The sequence below is a fragment of the Argopecten irradians genome, chromosome 2, assembly GCF_041381155.1.
Source record: "Argopecten irradians isolate NY chromosome 2, Ai_NY, whole genome shotgun sequence".
Classification (NCBI taxonomy): domain Eukaryota; kingdom Metazoa; phylum Mollusca; class Bivalvia; order Pectinida; family Pectinidae; genus Argopecten; species Argopecten irradians.
The window spans coordinates 38,660,379-38,680,057 of NC_091135.1; the positions used below are offsets into that span (position 1 = coordinate 38,660,379).

The 19,679-nt window shown below is 34.9% G+C and overlaps 4 protein-coding genes across 4 annotated transcripts in view; 3 read left to right on the plus strand and 1 right to left on the minus strand.

The window, feature by feature from the left end:
- The window catches only part of LOC138315422 (cyclin-dependent kinase 10-like), a 274,004-nt gene that overhangs the window by 99,288 nt on the left and 155,037 nt on the right, over window positions 1-19,679 (minus strand). The gene's annotated exons all lie outside the window — the stretch shown is intronic.
- On the plus strand, window positions 1,353-4,432 carry LOC138315415 (sepiapterin reductase-like). Its single transcript, XM_069256419.1, has 3 exons — window positions 1,353-1,959; window positions 2,206-2,346; window positions 3,590-4,432. The coding sequence occupies exons 1-3, from the start codon at window positions 1,419-1,421 to the stop codon at window positions 3,706-3,708; spliced, it is 801 nt and encodes a 266-aa protein (XP_069112520.1). The 5' UTR covers window positions 1,353-1,418; the 3' UTR covers window positions 3,709-4,432.
- LOC138315416 (sepiapterin reductase-like) lies at window positions 5,379-8,447 on the plus strand. The gene is made up of 3 exons (XM_069256420.1): window positions 5,379-5,969; window positions 6,215-6,355; window positions 7,603-8,447. The coding sequence occupies exons 1-3, from the start codon at window positions 5,429-5,431 to the stop codon at window positions 7,719-7,721; spliced, it is 801 nt and encodes a 266-aa protein (XP_069112521.1). The 5' UTR covers window positions 5,379-5,428; the 3' UTR covers window positions 7,722-8,447.
- Window positions 8,784-12,344, plus strand: LOC138315417 (sepiapterin reductase-like). Its single transcript, XM_069256421.1, has 3 exons — window positions 8,784-9,984; window positions 10,226-10,366; window positions 11,229-12,344. The coding sequence occupies exons 1-3, from the start codon at window positions 9,444-9,446 to the stop codon at window positions 11,345-11,347; spliced, it is 801 nt and encodes a 266-aa protein (XP_069112522.1). The 5' UTR covers window positions 8,784-9,443; the 3' UTR covers window positions 11,348-12,344.

Consider the following 19,679-nt stretch of genomic DNA (forward strand, 5'->3'; position numbering starts at 1 on the left):
CTGAATTAATGTTTTATCACCATACCCATATATAGGCTCTGACTGACCGCCAGGCACCAGAGGGTGGGGCCAAAATGTGACATGACTAAGATTAAAAAAAGAAGTCGCTGAATCCAGAGTTTAAATTGAATCGAATACTCTTCAAAGGTTAAAATTTCAAATTGATAAAATCACTGGTAGACTTCAAGAGCCTGATGCGCCAATATATATACTATTTCTATGTCGTTGTCTCATTCTGTATTCAGGCCCATGGGCCTCTTATTTCGAACTTATTTCAAAATGGCGTGATGTCATAATTGTAAAATTGCAATATACGTTGAAGTATATGTGGAAATGAAGGATATGGATAGCCTACGCTTTTAGCTTCAGTTGAATTCTCGTCCCTTTGAGGAAAGCTTTGTTATGTTCACCGGTCGAGATACACGTTCTGCTCCTGCTTAGCGCTCCGCAACGAGGGAGTGGGACGACTGGTTCTCATCCGTTAAAAGGTGTGCTTGTTCGGAGTTTCCAGTGGCATGCTGTAGAAAGATTTCAATATAAGAGGGCAATAGCACCACTTTTAGAAGGCGAGACAACACAAATGAACCGCAGCCTAACCATACAGACATTCACACAATGAGCACATTGCAGACCGTCCTTAGTGACCAAATAGCGTTAACAGGGCGTAATACCTAAAAACCGAACGCACCTTTCTTGCATCACGAAGTGTAATATTCATATCATTCATGTTAATCTCATTTTCGAAACTTTGGAAATATCGATTCCTAAGTTTTGGATACACGTGTTAAACTTTAATGTGTAACCATCTTTAACACATTCTATCATAGTGTTCAACTTCAGTTTCAAATTGTTTTTTCATAAACTTGCGGTAATCTTAGATAAAGTCTATAACATACTGCTTTGTAAAACCTAAGACGAATAAAAGTATTATTTTGTATCAACATTGTACAGTTATATCAAATGTGTCAAGGTAAAACAGAAGATATAATGATGTTTCCTTATGAATTGATGGCTATCTTGGAAAATGGCCACCAATTCTATAGTTAGAAAAAATCTTAGGTGGCCTGGGTTCTTATATTGTTTCCTATATGCTTAAGTATATTTGTACCAAGTTTCATGCTTTTATCAAAATGTGCACAATTTTTTCACGAATCCGCTGGACTATTAAGGATAAAATATGTCATTTTAATGCAGTACGTGTCAGTGTTGTAGCTAGGTAAAGTAGAATTGTGATCACATACACACTCATGTTGTTATTTTGATAGTTTTTTATCAGTAGATAGTGAGTGCAATGCGCCAGAGTCAATATGCATTATCACGTAACAGAGGACAAAGTTGAGAAAGGCTTATCTTTGACATGTAGATTTATTTTGATAAAGGATTTGGTACAACAGCTTACTAAGGCTACAGACATAACGATGGATAAACATTTTAGTATTTTCATTCCAAAGACTTTTGCCGTCATCACTGGTGCCAGCAGAGGACTTGGCAGGTCTATGGCACTGCAGTTTGGTGCAAAGTTTCCTGACGGATCTGTTTTAGTCCTTATGTCGAGGAACGTAGAGAATTTAGAGAGTGTGAAATCAGAAGTGACGTTGTCGTCACCAAACATCAAAGTTTTGGTACAACAATATGACCAAGGCGATGTGGAAAATGTGGAGTTCTTCAAGGGCGTGTTCAGTAACATTTTGTTAGAAAACTGTTTTAATGTCAGCGATTTTGATCAGTACATGATTGTTCACAACTGTGCTAGTCTTGGCGATATAACGAAGAGGTCTCTTGAAGTTTCTGACTTTCGTTCTGTTCGAACGTATTATGACGTCAACGTTACCGGGATGATTCTTCTTAACACCAGTTTCTTCCAAACGTTCTCAGATTCTTCAAAACCTCGCATCGTTATCAACATTTCGTCAGCGTGCGCATGCGCACCACTGGCAGCATTTGGCTTATACTGTTCAGGTAAACAGTATTACCAAGCTAATTTATTTCTTTATTTTTTTGCAACCAATTATTGCTTATATAAATTTCCCGAAAGCAATTAACATGTGTAATATAAAGAGAGGGTAGGTGACCCCATATTACTTATGTTTAGATACATTCACGGCGATGAATTTTCTCCTTCTTTTCTATTACGAACGTTGCTTATGCTGAGAACGTTTGGTTAATAATAATCCGTCCAAATACATATTATTTTTTCATTACTAGGTAAAATTGCACGTGATATGTACATGCGTGTCTTGGCCGAAGAAGAACCGTCACTACGGATACTTACATTCGCACCAGGATTTGCGGACACTGAGATGTCTAGGGAAGTTGAGACACTCTGCTTAAATAGCAGTATGAAAAGTAAGTATGGGTACATTGTACATATACTCAAAGGCTCATAAGGCGTCTTACTATAAAGGGCAGTATTTTTAATATAAATATTCATCGCATAGGGAATTATTCAATAGGAACAGAAACCGTCAACTTCTTTTCAAACTTTATATATTTGACAAATCAGAATGCGAAATACATCACTCAGACTCGTAATGTTTGGGAATATACTTTAACTCTCCACTTGACATCATCATAAAATGTCTGACCATATCTAAACACTTGCATTTTGTAACTCCGGAAGATAAACGATAATTCATTTAATGTGGGACTGTCAAGAGATGCAAGATATGTTACAAAAATTTAAAACTCTTTTAGATGCACTTCACATTCCTTTCGCAGTAAATAAGGCGTTTTTTTATCTTTGGACTTACAAACAATGGTATAAATACTGCTGTTGATAATGTTATAATTCTTATTAGTAAACTATATATTTATAGAACCAGATGTTTTAATAAATCTTTAAATGTTATTGCATTGGCAAACAATATAAAAAGTATTACAACAAACTAAAATATACCTCGAATGGTCATAATGACGTTTGTAAGTATGTGGATAAACCTTATCCTCCTTGATATATCTCCACATCTCAATCAAATAAATTTCTAACCACTTTCCTCTGCACCTTCCCTCTCTTGTTTTTAGGCTCCTCTTCCCTTCAAAGTATTATGTATTGGCATTGTGCTTGAGGGTGGGAATGTGACAATGGTTGTGCAAAAATATATGTATGCACAGAGATGTGTGAGGGTGAGTGTGTGAGGGTGGACATTGTGTACGTGTATGTGTATCTATGGAGTGGTGTCGCTGTTTGCATTGAAAATGGTCTGAAGATTATACCTATATACAGAATAAATTTTAATTTCGTAGTCTTAACATTTCATTTGGCGAAACCTACCTTTCACATCAATGTCGTATTAGGACACATAACTATGTTACCGATTGTCACCATAACACAAAAAATTGAAATCTTTAATATTTCTAGCAGTTACATAGACCTATATGTAAGTTATCAAAACTAACACTCTTTGCATACTATTCCGCGCTTTCTAATTCAACTCAATAAAAAGAGGAGAACTGTAAAGGGGAATAACCCAACTTTAAAGATGAGGGTCACAATAAGATAAAAACCAAATGGCGGCCATTCAATTTAAGCCGTAATTCGATTTATGTCTATTTAATATTCACCTCTAATATGGTCTTTTATTGTTTTCAGCCTTTCGAGCAAATGGTATCATGAAGCATCCAGATGTACCTATTACTATTCTTGTGAAAATACTAGAAGAAAACGAGTTTGAAAATGCTGCTTTTATTGAAAGTGAAAAGGTTTTTTGAGAATTGGCGCTGAAAATAAAGACAACTATCATAAACACTATCCATAATCACACAATTATAGCGTCATTAATGTCCTTAGTTTGTGTGAGATACCGGTTTGTTTAGTTTAAGGAACGTAGTTTATTTTATTAGTTGTCGTTCTAGTATTGTTCGGATCGCATAAAAGGGAATGAAACCGAAGTTTGTCTGAAGCAATTGATTTCATGTAATATATATTTGATTCCAATATTAGGTGGATATTTTCACCTTCTCTCGTTACTCACATAATATAGGGAATTTCTGTCATAATACTGTAAGCTTAATAATGTAAGTTAGTTTACTGGCCGGCGACCTATTATCGTGAACAAACGGAGATTTTTCTCAATGTTTTTGTAAACGTTTTATTCAATGTCGAATTTCTAAGGATATAAATAATCCTTACCACACAAAACTTCAATTCAATAACAGTTCCGTCGCTTTGTAATCAATTTATGATAAAAAACAACCGTTTGAAAAAAGCGGTAATACATGGTGACCCGGTCAAGTAACTTAACCTATTATCGTAATTTTTTTAAAACAATATCAAAATAGTAAGTGTGATGAAACAAATTAAACCTAATATCAATATGTTTTTAAAAATATTACATGTAAAAATGTAAAATTCAAAAAGAGAGAAAACATGTTATATTTATAGATGATGACTACAGGAAAATTTTGTATTTTTTAAATAAATAATCAAGATATCTGAATTATTTCCGTTGGTAATTTATTCTGGTAGCAGTGAAATTACATAGAAAATCAACATAATGGTTTACTATGTATTTTGAGAACTACCAGGTTTGATTAATTTAGCTGTGACTCTCATTCAAATGGTCAGATCACATTAATGATGCCTTAAACATTAGATATAACACTGATGGAAACATAAAGAAGAAATCACTTTACAATAGCTCAAAACGTTGTACAAATGAAGAATGAATCTAATTTTAAGACCACAACTTTCAATCGCTCCTCAACACTTTATTACACGAATGCGAAATGACCGTGTGAACAGCTCTTCTTATCTCGTGAGTATGAAAATTATGGCACGTATAGTTTTAAGTGTCAAGATACTGAGATGGAATTATCTCCCTTCCTACATTTGAAATGCTGTTACTATATGAAGCAGACGCTATGTGAATCGGTACTATTTTATCATAACGCGGATATCATAAATTCCCCTGGCTAATGTCATTATTGTGATGTAAGTTTACTGAAATCCGCCATAATGACGTCAGGATTCGAGGACGTTGTAACAACATGGCTGCGGTCGATTGAACTACCCTCATTGAATCACATTTACTTACAGCGAAAATAACATTTCCTGATAAGAACCACTAATTGTTTCATTTTATATCATTCTCTTATAGTAGATAGATGAGGAACAATTGAGTGGGTTTTATTTGGGTGCTCAGCCTTAATCCTTAATTTGCTACATAAAGCGGTTTTAGACCAGACATTATCCCACCTCACGGTTACCAGGCTAAATGTTATCTTGATCAAATAGACTTGTATGTTGATGATTTGGTTGTTTATATATAGAGATAGTGGGTTCAGTACAAAACAGCTCACAGCAGTTGGTCTAAGTCAATATGCATTATCATGTAACAGAGAACAAAGCTGATAATATGCCATCCCTACCACATTGTTTCTTAATCAATTGATAAAGGTACAACAGCTTACTAAGGCTACAGACATAACGATGGATAAACATTTTAGTATTTTCATTCCAAAGACTTTTGCCGTCATCACTGGTGCCAGCAGAGGACTTGGCAGGTCTATGGCACTGCAGTTTGGTGCAAAGTTTCCTGACGGATCTGTTTTAGTCCTTATGTCGAGGAACGTAGAGAATTTAGAGAGTGTGAAATCAGAAGTGACGTTGTCGTCACCAAACATCAAAGTTTTGGTACAACAATATGACCAAGGCGATGTGGAAAATGTGGAGTTCTTCAAGGGCGTGTTCAGTAACATTTTGTTAGAAAACTGTTTTAATGTCAGCGATTTTGATCAGTACATGATTGTTCACAACTGTGCTAGTCTTGGCGATATAACGAAGAGGTCTCTTGAAGTTTCTGACTTTCGTTCTGTTCGAACGTATTATGACGTCAACGTTACCGGGATGATTCTTCTTAACACCAGTTTCTTCCAAACGTTCTCAGATTCTTCAAAACCTCGCATCGTTATCAACATTTCGTCAGCGTGCGCATGCGCACCACTGGCAGCATTTGGCTTATACTGTTCAGGTAAACAGTATTACCAAGCTAATTTATTTCTTTATTTTTTTGCAACCAATTATTGCTTTATAAATTTCCCGAAAGCAATTAACATGTGTAATATAAAGAGAGGGTAGGTGACCCCATATTACTTATGTTTAGATACATTCACGGCGATGAATTTTCTCCTTCTTTTCTATTACGAACGTTGCTTATGCTGAGAACGTTTGGTTAATAATAATCCGTCCAAATACATATTATTTTTTCATTACTAGGTAAAATTGCACGTGATATGTACATGCGTGTCTTGGCCGAAGAAGAACCGTCACTACGGATACTTACATTCGCACCAGGATGTGCGGACACTGAGATGTCTAGGGAAGTTGAGACACTCTGCTTAAATAGCAGTATGAAAAGTAAGTATGGGTACATTGTACATATACTCAAAGGCTCATAAGGCGTCTTACTATAAAGGGCAGTATTTTTAATATAAATATTCATCGCATAGGGAATTATTCAATAGGAACAGAAACCGTCAACTTCTTTTCAAACTTTATATATTTGACAAATCAGAATGCGAAATACATCACTCAGACTCGTAATGTTTGGGAATATACTTTAACTCTCCACTTGACATCATCATAAAATGTCTGACCATATCTAAACACTTGCATTTTGTAACTCCGGAAGATAAACGATAATTCATTTAATGTGGGACTGTCAAGAGATGCAAGATATGTTACAAAAATTTAAAACTCTTTTAGATGCACTTCACATTCCTTTCGCAGTAAATAAGGCGTTTTTTTATCTTTGGACTTACAAACAATGGTATAAATACTGCTGTTGATAATGTTATAATTCTTATTAGTAAACTATATATTTATAGAACCAGATGTTTTAATAAATCTTTAAATGTTAATGCATTGGCAAACAATATAAAAAGTATTATAACAAACTAAAATATACCTCGAATGGTCATAATGACGTTTGTAAGTATGTGGATAAACCTTATCCTCCTTGATATATCTCCACATCTCAATCAAATAAATTTCTAACCACTTTCCTCTGCACCTTCCCTCTCTTGTTTTTAGGCTCCTCTTCCCTTCAAGGTATTATGTATTGGCGTTGTGCTTGAGGGTGGGAATGTGACAATGGTTGTGCAAAAATATATGTATGCACAGAGATGTGTGAGGGTGAGTGTGTGAGGGTGGACATTGTGTACGTGTATGTGTATCTATGGAGTGGTGTCGCTGTTTGCATTGAAAATGGTCTGAAGATTATACCTATATCAGAATAAATTTTAATTTCGTAGTCGTAACATTTCATTTGGCGAAACCTACCTTTCACATCAATGTCGTATTAGGACACATAACTATGTTACCGATTGTCACCATAACACAAAAAATTGAAATATTTAATATTTCTAGCAGTTACATAGACCTATATGTAAGTTATCAAAACTAACACTCTTTGCATACTATTCCGCGCTTTCTGATTCAACTCAATAAAAAGAGGAGAACTGTAAAGGGGAATAACCCAACTTTAAAGATGAGGGTCACAATAAGATAAAAACCAAATGGCGGCCATTCAATTTAAGCCGTGATTCGATTTAATTTATGTCTATTTAATATTCACCTCTAATATGGTCTTTTATTGTTTTCAGCCTTTCGAGCAAATGGTATCATGAAGCATCCAGATGTACCTATTACTATTCTTGTGAAAATACTAGAAGAAAACGAGTTTGAAAATGCTGCTTTTATTGAAAGTGAAAAGGTTTTTTGAGAATTGGCGCTGAAAATTAAGACAACTATCATAAACACTATCCATAATCACACAATTATAGCGTCATTAATGTCCTTAGTTTGTGTGAGATACCGGTTTGTTTAGTTTAAGGAACGTAGTTTATTTTATTAGTTGTCGTTCTAGTATTGTTCGGATCGCATAAAAGGGAATGAAACCGAAGTTTGTCTGAAGCAATTGATTTCATGTAATATATATTTGATTCCAATATTAGGTGGATATTTTCACCTTCTCTCGTTACTCACATAATATAGGGAATTTCTGTCATAATACTGTAAGCTTAATAACTGTAAGTTAGTTTACTGGCCGGCGACCTATTATCGTGAACAAACGGAGATTTTTCTCAATGTTTTTGTAAACGTTTTATTCAATGTCGAATTTCTAAGGATATAAATAATCCTTACCACACAAAACTTCAATTCAATAACAGTTCCGTCGCTTTGTAATCAATTTATGATAAAAAACAACCGTTTGAAAAAAAGCGGTAATACATGGTGATCCGGTCAAGTAACTTAACCTATTATCGTAATTTTTTAAAACAATATCGAAAATAGTAAGTGTGATGAAACAAATTAAACCTAATATCAATATGTTTTTAAAAATATTACATGTAAAAATGTAAAATTCAAAAAGAGAGAAAATATGTTATATGGATAGATGATGACTACAGGAAAATTTTGTATTTTTTAAATAAATAATCAAGATATCTGAATTATTTCCGTTGGTAATTTATTCTGGTAGCAGTGAAATTACATAGAAAATCAACATAATGGTTTACTATGTATTTTGAGAACTACCAGGTTTGATTAATTTAGCTGTGACTCTCATTCAAATGGTCAGATCACATTAATGATGCCTTATAAACATTAGATATAACACTGATGGAAACATAAAGAAGAAATCACTTTACAATAGCTCAAAACGTTGTACAAATGAAGAATGAATCTAATTTTAAGACCACAACTTTCAATCGCTCCTCAACACTTTATTACACGAATGCGAAATGACCGTGTGAACAGCTCTTCTTATCTCGTGAGTATGAAAATTATGGCACGTATAGTCTTAAGTGTCAAGATACTGAGATGGAATTATCTCCCTTCCTACATTTGAAATGCTGTTACTATATGAAGCAGACGCTATGTGAATCGGTACTATTTTATCATAACGCGGATATCATAAATTCCCCTGGCTAATGTCATTATTGTGATGTAAGTTTACTGAAATCCGCCATAATGACGTCAGGATTCGAGGACGTTGTAACAACATGGCTGCGGTCGATTGAACTACCCTCATTGAATCACATTTACTTACAGCGAAAATAACATTTCCTGATAAGAACCACTAATTGTTTCATTTTATATCATTCTTATAGTAGATAGATGAGGAACAATTGAGTGGGTTTTATTTGGGTGCTCAGCCTTAATCCTTAATTTGCTACATAAAGCGGTTTTAGACCAGACATTATCCCACCTCACGGTTACCAGGCTAAATGTTATCTTGATCAAATAGACTTGTATGTTGATGATTTGGTTGTTTATATATAGAGATAGTGGGTTCAGTACAAAACAGCTCACAGCAGTTGGTCTAAGTCAATATGCATTATCATGTAACAGAGAACAAAGCTGATAATATGCCATCCCTACCACATTGTTTCTTAATCAATTGATAAAGGTACAACAGCTAACTAAGGCTACAGATATAACGATGGATAAACATTGCAATATTTTCATTCTAAAGACTTTTGCAGTCATCACTGGTGCCAGCAGAGGACTTGGCAGGTCTATGGCAATACAGTTTGGTTCAAAGTTTCCAGACGGATCTGTTTTAGTCCTGATGTCAAGGAACGTAGATGATTTAGAGAGTGTGAAATCAGAAGTGATGTTGTCGTCACCAAACATCAAAGTTTTGGTACAACAATATGACCAAGGCGATGTGGAAAATGTGGAGTTCTTCAAGGGCGTGTTCAGTAACATTTTGTTTGAAAACTGTATTAAAGCAAGCGATTTCGATCAGTACATGATTGTTCACAACTGTGCTAGTCTTTGCGATGTAACGAAGAGGTCTCTTGAAGTTTCTGACTTTCATTCTGTCCGAACGTATTATGACATTAATGTTACCGGGATGATTCTTCTTAATACCAGTTTCTTCCAAACGTTCTCAGATTCTTCGAAACCTCGGATCGTCATCAACATATCGTCAGCAGCCGCATGCGTACCATTGTTATCATTGGGATTATATTGTTCAAGTAAGTACTAAGTAGTTAGGTATTTTGCTTTAAAGAATTTCAACTTCAATTTTCTTTATAAACAAACACTAGTAAGTTTTATTATAGATAAAACTAAAGTACACGTTGTCAAACAACCCATATGTTTATATTTATGTTTAGATACATTGACGGAATTTTCGCGGAATTTGGTCAAGAAGATCGCACACGAGAAAACGATTTACAATAACCCGTCTGAATAGTTTTATTTTTTCATTCCTAGGTAAAATTGCACGTGATATGTACATGCGTGTCTTGGCCGAAGAAGAGCCATCACTACGGATACTTACATTCGCACCAGGATGTGCGGACACTGACATGGCGAGGGAAGCTGAGGCACTTTGCATAAATAACAGTCTTAAAAGTAAGTTTGTTTACATTATCCATATGTCCAAAAGCTCATATGTGTTTCTAGTATTTTTTTTATCTAATTTGTAGAATGATGTTTGGTTTTACCTGTTTCAACTCATGTACCTATGTAGACTCCTTCAAACTCTTTTATTCCAAAGTATGGAATATATGATGGAATATCATTAAATTTTGCATCTGTAATGAATAAAAAATTCATTAATGTCAAAGTTGGACAGCTTTCTTCTGTAATCGCAAACACGAACATTCTAACGTCAAAATGCTAATCATAAGCAAATGGAAGTTCACTGACTGATGAATGGAAAGGTTATATAGAGGGCCTGTCCTGCAGGTTGGGCTTTAGAATTGTACCTGCTGCCCCAATGGTATCTTTGTTCTTCCAAACGTCTCCCTTGACATCACCTCTTTTTGTCCTTCTGTTGAACGCTCGACCCTGTGAGGTAGGCTCTGGGCTCTGTCCTCTGGCCGAGACACACCAAAGTAAATAAAAGTCGTAGTTTCCGTTCCTGCTTAACGTTCAGGACGACTGATTCGCCAGTTGTCAGTATAATGTGCCGGGTGGGTGTGTTACTTGGTGTCTTCAGCGACCAGCATGCTTCATTGATATAGCACTATAAAAAGGGAATGAGCTCCACTATACAAGAAGACACAACACGAAATACCGCAGTCTCCCAAAACACGTACCTCCCACTACGCACACGTTACACACTGTATACATGGATACATTCTTCACATGACCCTAGCTGTTATTAGGACGTTAAATAATCAAAGAAACATTCAAACAAATATAGTGGGCCTACAATGAAAATGTAAATGTTTTTTTATGTTCACCTTATTGTGTTTTGATATTGTTTCAGACTTTCGAGCAGATGGTATCATGAAACACCCAGATGAACCAATTGCAATTCTGGTGAAGATACTAGAAGAAAACGAGTTTGAAAATGCAACTTTTATTGAAAGTGATAAACAGTTATGAGAATTGGCGTTAAAATGCATTTTAACGCTAAACACAGAGTTGTAGCTTCGTAATATCTATAGTTTCTGTGAGCTTTGTTTTGTTTAAGTAATGTAGCCGATTTTATTAGTGTCTTAACAGATTTCAAACAGAATGTAACCAAAGTAACTTTGTCTGAAGCAATTAATTAGTTTGAAGATAATGTTAATTGGTGTTTTCAACTTTACGTTTCAACATAGTTACAGTATGTAAATAAAATGTTTATATGGAATATTTAGCTTTAAAACGAACGTTGTCAATTTAATGATAAAATATATGCCTTGTAAAGTTATACATATAATTCCAACGAGGAAAAAGTGATTTCATCTTAACACGAATGGAATGGAAAGCAGATGGTAGGTTGTTATGACTATATACTATATATATGGCTATACTAGACATTCTCTGATTTTCTTGTTTTCTCATTGATAAATACATGATTACATGATGTTCAATACATAGCATATCGACTCAAAATACCTTCGGTGACGTCATTATTCAAAGTTTGAGTTCTTCTTCTTTGAGAAATCGGATAATTCTATTGACATTTGCCAAATGAACTATATATATAATATAGATTCGGTCCATATGTTGTTAAAACACCTGGATAGAATATAAAATAATGACCTAGGGCTACATCCTGGTCATTTCTTTATTCTACCAAGGCACTATATGGACTTAAACAAAGGTCTATAATAAATGATTAATATAAATTGAAGTATTTCAGTATTTTTCGTTTGTCTGTAAAATAAGACTTCAATAACTACAAAAATACTTTAAACCGTATGAAATTATGATAAATCATATTTTTTCCATTTCCAATTTGAAACTTAAATCAATATTTAGATCTTATAAAATATCGACACAGAAAGATTTTTTGTTGATTTGTTGATGGTGATATCTATTTAAGGTTATATTCCACGCCAAGGGATTACATTTTTTTCAATTTCGTCATGGGTACAATAAACCCAAGGCACCATGATATATAAATATGTAATGAGTAGAGAATAACTCGGTTCTTATACCAGATCGAAGGTCTTTCAAAGACATAAATAGTTTTATAACATACAACGATACCGTATATCAAGTGTGTCCTGTGGCATTAAGAGTGTAGCTAACGGAGTGTCTTGCTACATCTGACACTAACAAAAACATATAGCAATTTAAGGCATTGTCTTTCTAAAAAGACAAAACGTTATTTCTGGAAAGTAGAAGAAGTTGAAACTGCAATTAAAGATGTTTTAATGTTGCTGATCATGACCGACATCTTTGAAAATTTTAAAGATAGTGCATGTAATATAATTTACATATACCTTTTCTACATTCAGCAAAACATGATTTCAGTAGATAATTTGATTAAAACTGGAGTAATGTGTGCACTGCTAGCAACAGCTTGTATGCTTGTTTGAGGCGCCACCTGCCGGAGTTCAATGTTACCGGTTTTTAACTCATCAAGCGGAATTATGTTGGCAGACTCGTTCCATGTTGAAACTGCCTAGTCTCTTCATCATTGTGCAGCTACGCGCCTATACTATAACATTTGTCTGTCAATTAATTTTGACCAAATGACCAGTACATGTTATCTTCATCTTCACGATAGACAGACGGACTCATACCAGACGTCAACGCCCCTTCCACCATGTTTTATATGGAACACACATTTATTACTCAGGTAAGCTTTTTAGCCTGTTTATCTATTCATAATTTATGTAGAAAAATCATTTCGGTAAAAAAATGAAATAAAAATCAATTCCTTGATAATAATCACATCGATATATATATATATTTACGAACTTCGATGTCAAGTTAACTTAAATAATCAATTTCGCTTGTTAGTGCAAATAAAATGGTTATTGGCCTATATCAGAATTATGACTCCCTTTTGAAGAAATGATGCTTTGCTTTGTTGTATTATATCGACTTTTGCAGTAGTGACGAATATCATTTTCATAGGTTTTGGTTCGTTGCTTTAATAGAACTAAACTATTTTTTTTAATTGACATTTAGTGGAGCGGCTAAGCTTGAAAATCGTTCAAAGTTTGAAGAAAGCATGAAACTTTGCATATGGCTTCTTTAGGACAGGAAAAAAATGGACCCCAAAAAATCACGACCTCCATTGGCCGCCATATTGGTTTTCAAAATGGCCGCCAAAAACCACCTTCTGCGACCTATATCTCACGTTCAAAAACAGCTAGACCCATACTTTAAACGTTTACACCCATATTATTGATACCTAGGAACATTCTGGTAGTGTTAAACGTCAAGTAGAAGGACGCCATTTTGTATTTCATGATGGCCGCCTACTTTGCAAGCTATACCTGTATATAATACATCTCAATTACCAATCTGACTTTAAGAAAAGAACCACCTGCAAATTCAATGAGAGTATTTATATTTTCGTAGGGTTTGTAAAATGAATAGTTTGATTCTTATTTTAATTTCAAAATGAACGCCATTTTGAAATCCAAGATGGCCGTTTAAATCAAAGGTGTTTCCGAATTTCACTCTGTAAGTGATCGAGCAAAAAATCAATTTAACATTCTTAAGCGTAAACCCAAATGATTGATATTTATTATTAGTGATATTTAGGATCATTCTGGTAGTGTTAAACTTCATGTAGAAAGACCACCATTTTGCATTCGAAGATGGCCGCAAAATGAAATAATAATAATATAATGATTGGCTAAGCTGATTTAAGCAAATAAACCTGCAATTACAGTGAGCTTTTCTTTTTTTTAGCGTTTGATAAAAATAATTCAATTTTTATATAATATTCAAAATGGCTGCCAATCTGAAATTCAAGATGTCCGGTAGCATTAGATTAAAGGTACATAAACTAACCGAAACGGCTGATAATTTTGAAACATTACTTTAAAACTTGAGTCTCAAATGGTATAACTTCTGTAAATATCATACTTAGAACTATTCTCTGAACCAATCTGAATAGATTAATCAAATGCAAACGTTAATTTCCATAAGGCGGGTCGTTTATGATCCCCGACGTCGTCCTTACACACCGTGGTTGACTTTTACTTAGGCTATTAGTAAACTTGGAATCATTTCATCCTTTCGGACAGGTATCGGACTATTAACTCTTTCAGTGTATAGCAGCTTGAAAAAACATTCATGTTTCACATCCATTTTCATGCCTAAAAGATAATTATAGTTCTAGAATCAAATTTTACACGACAGCAATATTGGTCATTCTGAAAAGAACACTCATACAAGAACTCAGTGTTAATGCTTTAACTCTAAAAAGAGGCTTTGGCAGAGACTTTTTAACACAAAATGTAAGTGCATATTTAATTAGAGAAAAATCACACATTGCTCTGTGAAATCGTCTTTACCATGTACCTTGGAAATAATTTTTCCTGAAGGAGATATTCACTACATCAGCACAATAACCTATTGGTATACCTTACACTGTCTACAAATGCAAGATTTGCCAAAATCTTATAAAAAATACTGTAGAGACCCATTAATGTCATCTGTCATTTCCCAAAGATACAAACTGTAAACAAAAATCAATTGAGGATCATCTCCTTTAAGATATGGAGTGTAAGATATTATTTGCTAAAAGAATGGAAATATTCATGACGGCTAGCGAATATATTTTCACTAAAGCAAGAAGGCATTCAAGGCTTTAAATGGTTTATTATGACTGAAACTATTTAATGTATATGGATGATATCACACCTTTTTTTCTGACCACAGCAAGGACATTATCAGAAAGATATCTAAACGAAATCACTTAGGCAGTCCTCCTAGAGAATCTTTGTGTGATGGAGATTCTAAATATCAGACCTGCAGACAGAAGTAATAAATGCAAGGATATCATTTGGGATTCGTCCTCCAAAGGAGGCTTTATGGATGAGATGCCGCACTTATATTGCATAACCATGCCCGGCCGTCAACCGCATCTCAGGAAATTTGATGTGGATTCAGGGGAAGATATTTCTTCTATTGTAAATAATCAGATAAAATGTCTGAGAAATTGGTTCGATGTAATCCTGAACGACTCAAACAACACCAGGAGACTCCACATAAGAAAGGACTTCGAGTTAGTTCATAGCAAGGTTATGCCGCCAAAGCGTGGAAGTTTACCTCGCCTGATATGAAACCCTGTGGTACGTCTATCAAACAAGTCCTTGCGAAGATAGTAATAAGTTCCTCTATGACGAAGCTTTACAAAATTTAGCTGAACCTTTGTAGAACTCCCAATGTCGGGAGATGAAGATGGCGATGGTAAGATAGATGATGGTGTTGAATAAAGAACAGAGATAAAGCGCTATGTTAGCGGTGCAGTATATGTAAAATAGATCCACCTAAAACACATATATATAGCCACCGTAAGTAAACCATGCATACGGCACTAAGGACTAGGCGAAAATAAATTGCAGCGATGGAGAACAGAAGAACCGTTAGCCTTCAAACCACAAAAAGTGCAAACAATGGAGATTATAGTATAAACAATATTTGGTCCAAATAGACATCAAAGTAACTTAATCAGATATTGGTCATCCGGAACTTTGCCTATGACAAAAAGTGGGACCGATAGTGCAAGCTGTTGGTTGTGCCACCTTGCACTCTTATGCGTTCTTCTACTCCAGCTCATTAAAACCATTTAGCTGTTGTCCTGAGAAAGTGCTAAGTAAATTGGCAGACATCTTGAAAAAGAGAAAAAGAGAGGAAAAAACCCCTGGCCACTAAAAGAAAATAGATGTATCAATTTTGTTAAAGGCAAATAGGGATGACAGACGTCAGTATGACCTGAAGAAGGAATGCATACATACACACGAGAAATAAGGTGGATTTGTTCTCAGACACAATATGATGAAATACGTCTAGATGTTCTGAAGTGTTTATAGATGACTTGCCATTTCCACAGGAGTTTCACTGGGAGGAGGGATTTGAAAGGAATGCGTTGGGTGTTATCTGCAAATGGGCAGTGATTTGGTCAATTGTTGTTGACTTGCGACATTAAAAATGTTCTAGTTGAGGAGTCGAAAAGGCCCCTGAAAGATTATCCTCCGATTGCGCATGTAGAGTTACAATCCAGGAATTTATTCCAATGTAATACAAGGCATGTCATATCAACATTTTATGAGTGTTAGCTTGATTTTTTGCTCGATCATTTACTGAGTAAAATATGGAAACAACTTAAATTTAAATGGCCATCTTGGATTTCAAAATGGCGATCATGTTGAAATTTAATTAAGAATCAAATTATTTATGTACCAAACATGGAACCTTATGTCCCAAAGAAGCCATATGCAAAGTTTCATGCTTTCTTCAAACTTTTCTTTCGCCGAAAAATCGACCTTAGCCGCTCCACTAATTTACCTAAAATTTCTCAGCTAAATCTTAAATATTTTGATTTTTTACATTTTATTTAATTATAATAGGTCAATAAACATAATGATAAGTTTATTGGGACGAATGGACATGGTTTCTGACATTTGTTCGATAAAATCTGCCCAAACACTTGATGAAATAATCCATCACAACTCTTATTCTTATTTCATCACAATATGTGAATGATAATGTGTACCATCTGTATACAATTTGTATCTCGGTTTTGCTGCAATGGCTAATAGTGATGATAAATAACTGATTATTCTTCTAAATTAAACTATATTCTTCGTTTGATGTCCTTTCAGTTTCTAGGAGGAGGCTGTGGATACCATACCGTTTCCATCAATGAAAGGTGCTACCCTATATCGGAAGAGGAATACATATGGTTGATACACATAAAAGATAAAACCTTGTTCTCCTATGTTAATTGTGATGTGATTGTCGTATTTCAATGTGGAGACTCTCTTATATGGCAGTGATTTAAAAACACGTCTTTCTTATTCAACATTTATTTCCAGCTTTCACAGGTACAAAACAATTGCCGGTGATGGCCGGACATATATTCCGGAATGGTACATATCAACTACAAAGACATTAAAATTCCGGATACACACTTGATGTTAAATAGAATACATATTTCAGAAACACACACATATATATATAACATGATAAAGATTTGCATTAGTGTTACACATTTACAATTTGTCTCGTTACTGTAAAACCACTTATTTTTCAAGGTCAGTGGATATGCAGCTATTTTGACAGTCCTCTCAAGCCTACGGGATGTGGAGGATGTTGGTGTTGTAAATATAAGTTCAGTATTAGTGTGAAGATGGTCAATTTATACCGGTGTAACGTTGAAAATGGACCTCCGTTGAAAATTGACCTCGGGTCAGTTTTCAACGTTGAAAACGGACCCCGAATGCCGTTGAAAATTGAACATGCCGTTGAAAATTGACAGTGTCTAGGGTCAATTCTCAACGGCAGGTCTGTTGAAAAATGACCGTTGAAAAATGACCTTGGCAAACTATCAACGGATGGTCTGTTGAAATATGACCCTAGTACATTCACATATATAACTGTTACCCAAACATAATTCTCGAATTCTGTTATCGCCATTCCTAATATAAGCGACCCTTCTGTGCTGGTATTTAAATTACGTAATCACCTCGATTTGAATTGAAATTTGGTATTGTTATCATCGTAACAAATACCTCATTTAAATATTTTAGGTGCCTGTATGTTTATTATGGAGAATACGGCACTACAAAACTTTCATTTTTCTATAGTCATTTTGTTCGTCCGTGTAGGTAATGTTAATTTAATTGTCCTCAAACTGAGGAATTGCTATATAACACTGTGGTAACGTAGTAAAAATGAATTGTTGTTATCAACTGCATGCAAAGTTTGTACTATGGGGTGTTCACGTCCGAGTACCAGTGGATAGTGTTACAAAACCATAATTATGGGATTTTTATGATTATATTTTCGACGATTTTACGTTTGTCAGATATTCAGTAATTGTTAATATATATTTATTCCCTGCAATACAAGAATGTATGCATTATATATCTGCGTATGGATATCAGTTATGTTGTGTTTTGCGTATTGTTGTGTTGTTTTGTGTGTTTGTGTTGTGTGTTATTTGTTGTGTGGTGTTGTTGTGTGTAATTTTGTTGTTGTGTGGTGTTGTATTGTTATGTTGTGCTGTTGTGTGTTGTGTTGTTATGTGTGGTTGTGTCATGTTATTGTGTTGTGTGTCATTGGTGTGTCGTTGTGTTGTTGTGTTATTGTGTTGTTTTTGGGTGGTGTTGTATTGTTGTTGCGTTGTTGTGTGTTGTGTTGTGTGTTGTGGTATGTGTTGTTGTGTGATGTTTTGTTGTTATGTTATGTTGTGTTGTGAGATGTGTTGTGTTTTGTGGTGTTGTGTGTTATTGTTGGGTGTTTTTGTGTTGTTGTTGCGTGTTTGTGTGATGTGTATTTGTGATATGTTGTGTGATGTGCTGTTGTGTTATGTTGTGTTGTGTGATGTTGTGTTGTGTAGTGTTGTTGTGTTGTTGGATGTTGTTGTATTGTTGTTGCGTGGTTGTGTGTTGTGGTGTGGTTGTGTTGTGTGTTGTGGTGTGGTTGTGTTGTGTGTTGTTGTGTTGTGTGATGTTTTGTTTTGATGTTGTGTCGTGTTGTTGTGTAATGTTGTCTTGTGTTGTGTGGTTGTGTGTTGTGTGATATTGTGGTAAGTGTGATGCGTTGTTGTGGTGTGTGATGTTATGTTGTGTGATGTTGTGTTATTTTGTTGTTTTGTTGTGTGGTATGATGTGTTGTTGTGTGGTGTTGTGTAGTGTTGTTGTGTTGTTGGTGTGTTGATGTGATGTGTGATGCTGTGTGATTTCGTGGTGTTGTGGTGTTGTGGTGTCGTGCTGTGTTGTTGTGTAAAAAAAGAGTTCTTATAGGGTCTGTTTTCAACGGAGTCTATCTTCAACGGGTCGGTGTAAAAAGTGTGCTGAAAGTTCAGTTTTCAACGGTTTTCGGGGCCATTTTTCAACGTTGAAAAATGACCCAAGGTCAGTTTTTAACGGGGGTCCATTTTCAACGTTACACCGGCTCCAAGCAAGTGAGTGATTGCCATGTTTATAGTGTGTGTAGGACACTGGATATCCGAAACCAACTAAAATGTATTACATGTATATAGCCTTTTATACTTTATATAGTCCTCCTCCTCCCCCTCCTCCTCCTCCTCCTCCTCCTCTTTTTCGTCTTCTTCCTCTTCTTTTTCTTTTTTTTCTTCTTTCTTCTTCTTCTTCCTCTTCTTTTTCTTTTTCTTCTTCTTTTTTCGTCTTCTTCCTCTTCTTTTTCTTTTTTTTCTTCTTTCTTCTTCTTCTTCCTCTTCTTTTTCTTTTTCTTCTTCTTTCTTCTACTTCTTCTTCTTCTTCTTCTTCTTCTTCTTCTTCTTCTTCTTCTT

Bases quoted from the DNA above. Each gene is read 5' to 3' on its own strand.
- LOC138315415 (XM_069256419.1), top strand. From the start codon at position 1,419: ATGGATAAACATTTTAGTATTTTCATTCCAAAGACTTTTGCCGTCATC. The intron at 1,960-2,205 runs GTAAACAGTATT...TTTCATTACTAG, and splicing joins ATTTGGCTTATACTGTTCAG to GTAAAATTGCACGTGATATG. The intron at 2,347-3,589 runs GTAAGTATGGGT...TATTGTTTTCAG, and splicing joins CTTAAATAGCAGTATGAAAA to CCTTTCGAGCAAATGGTATC.
- LOC138315416 (XM_069256420.1), top strand. From the start codon at position 5,429: ATGGATAAACATTTTAGTATTTTCATTCCAAAGACTTTTGCCGTCATC. The intron at 5,970-6,214 runs GTAAACAGTATT...TTTCATTACTAG, and splicing joins ATTTGGCTTATACTGTTCAG to GTAAAATTGCACGTGATATG. The intron at 6,356-7,602 runs GTAAGTATGGGT...TATTGTTTTCAG, and splicing joins CTTAAATAGCAGTATGAAAA to CCTTTCGAGCAAATGGTATC.
- LOC138315417 (XM_069256421.1), top strand. From the start codon at position 9,444: ATGGATAAACATTGCAATATTTTCATTCTAAAGACTTTTGCAGTCATC. The intron at 9,985-10,225 runs GTAAGTACTAAG...TTTCATTCCTAG, and splicing joins ATTGGGATTATATTGTTCAA to GTAAAATTGCACGTGATATG. The intron at 10,367-11,228 runs GTAAGTTTGTTT...ATATTGTTTCAG, and splicing joins CATAAATAACAGTCTTAAAA to ACTTTCGAGCAGATGGTATC.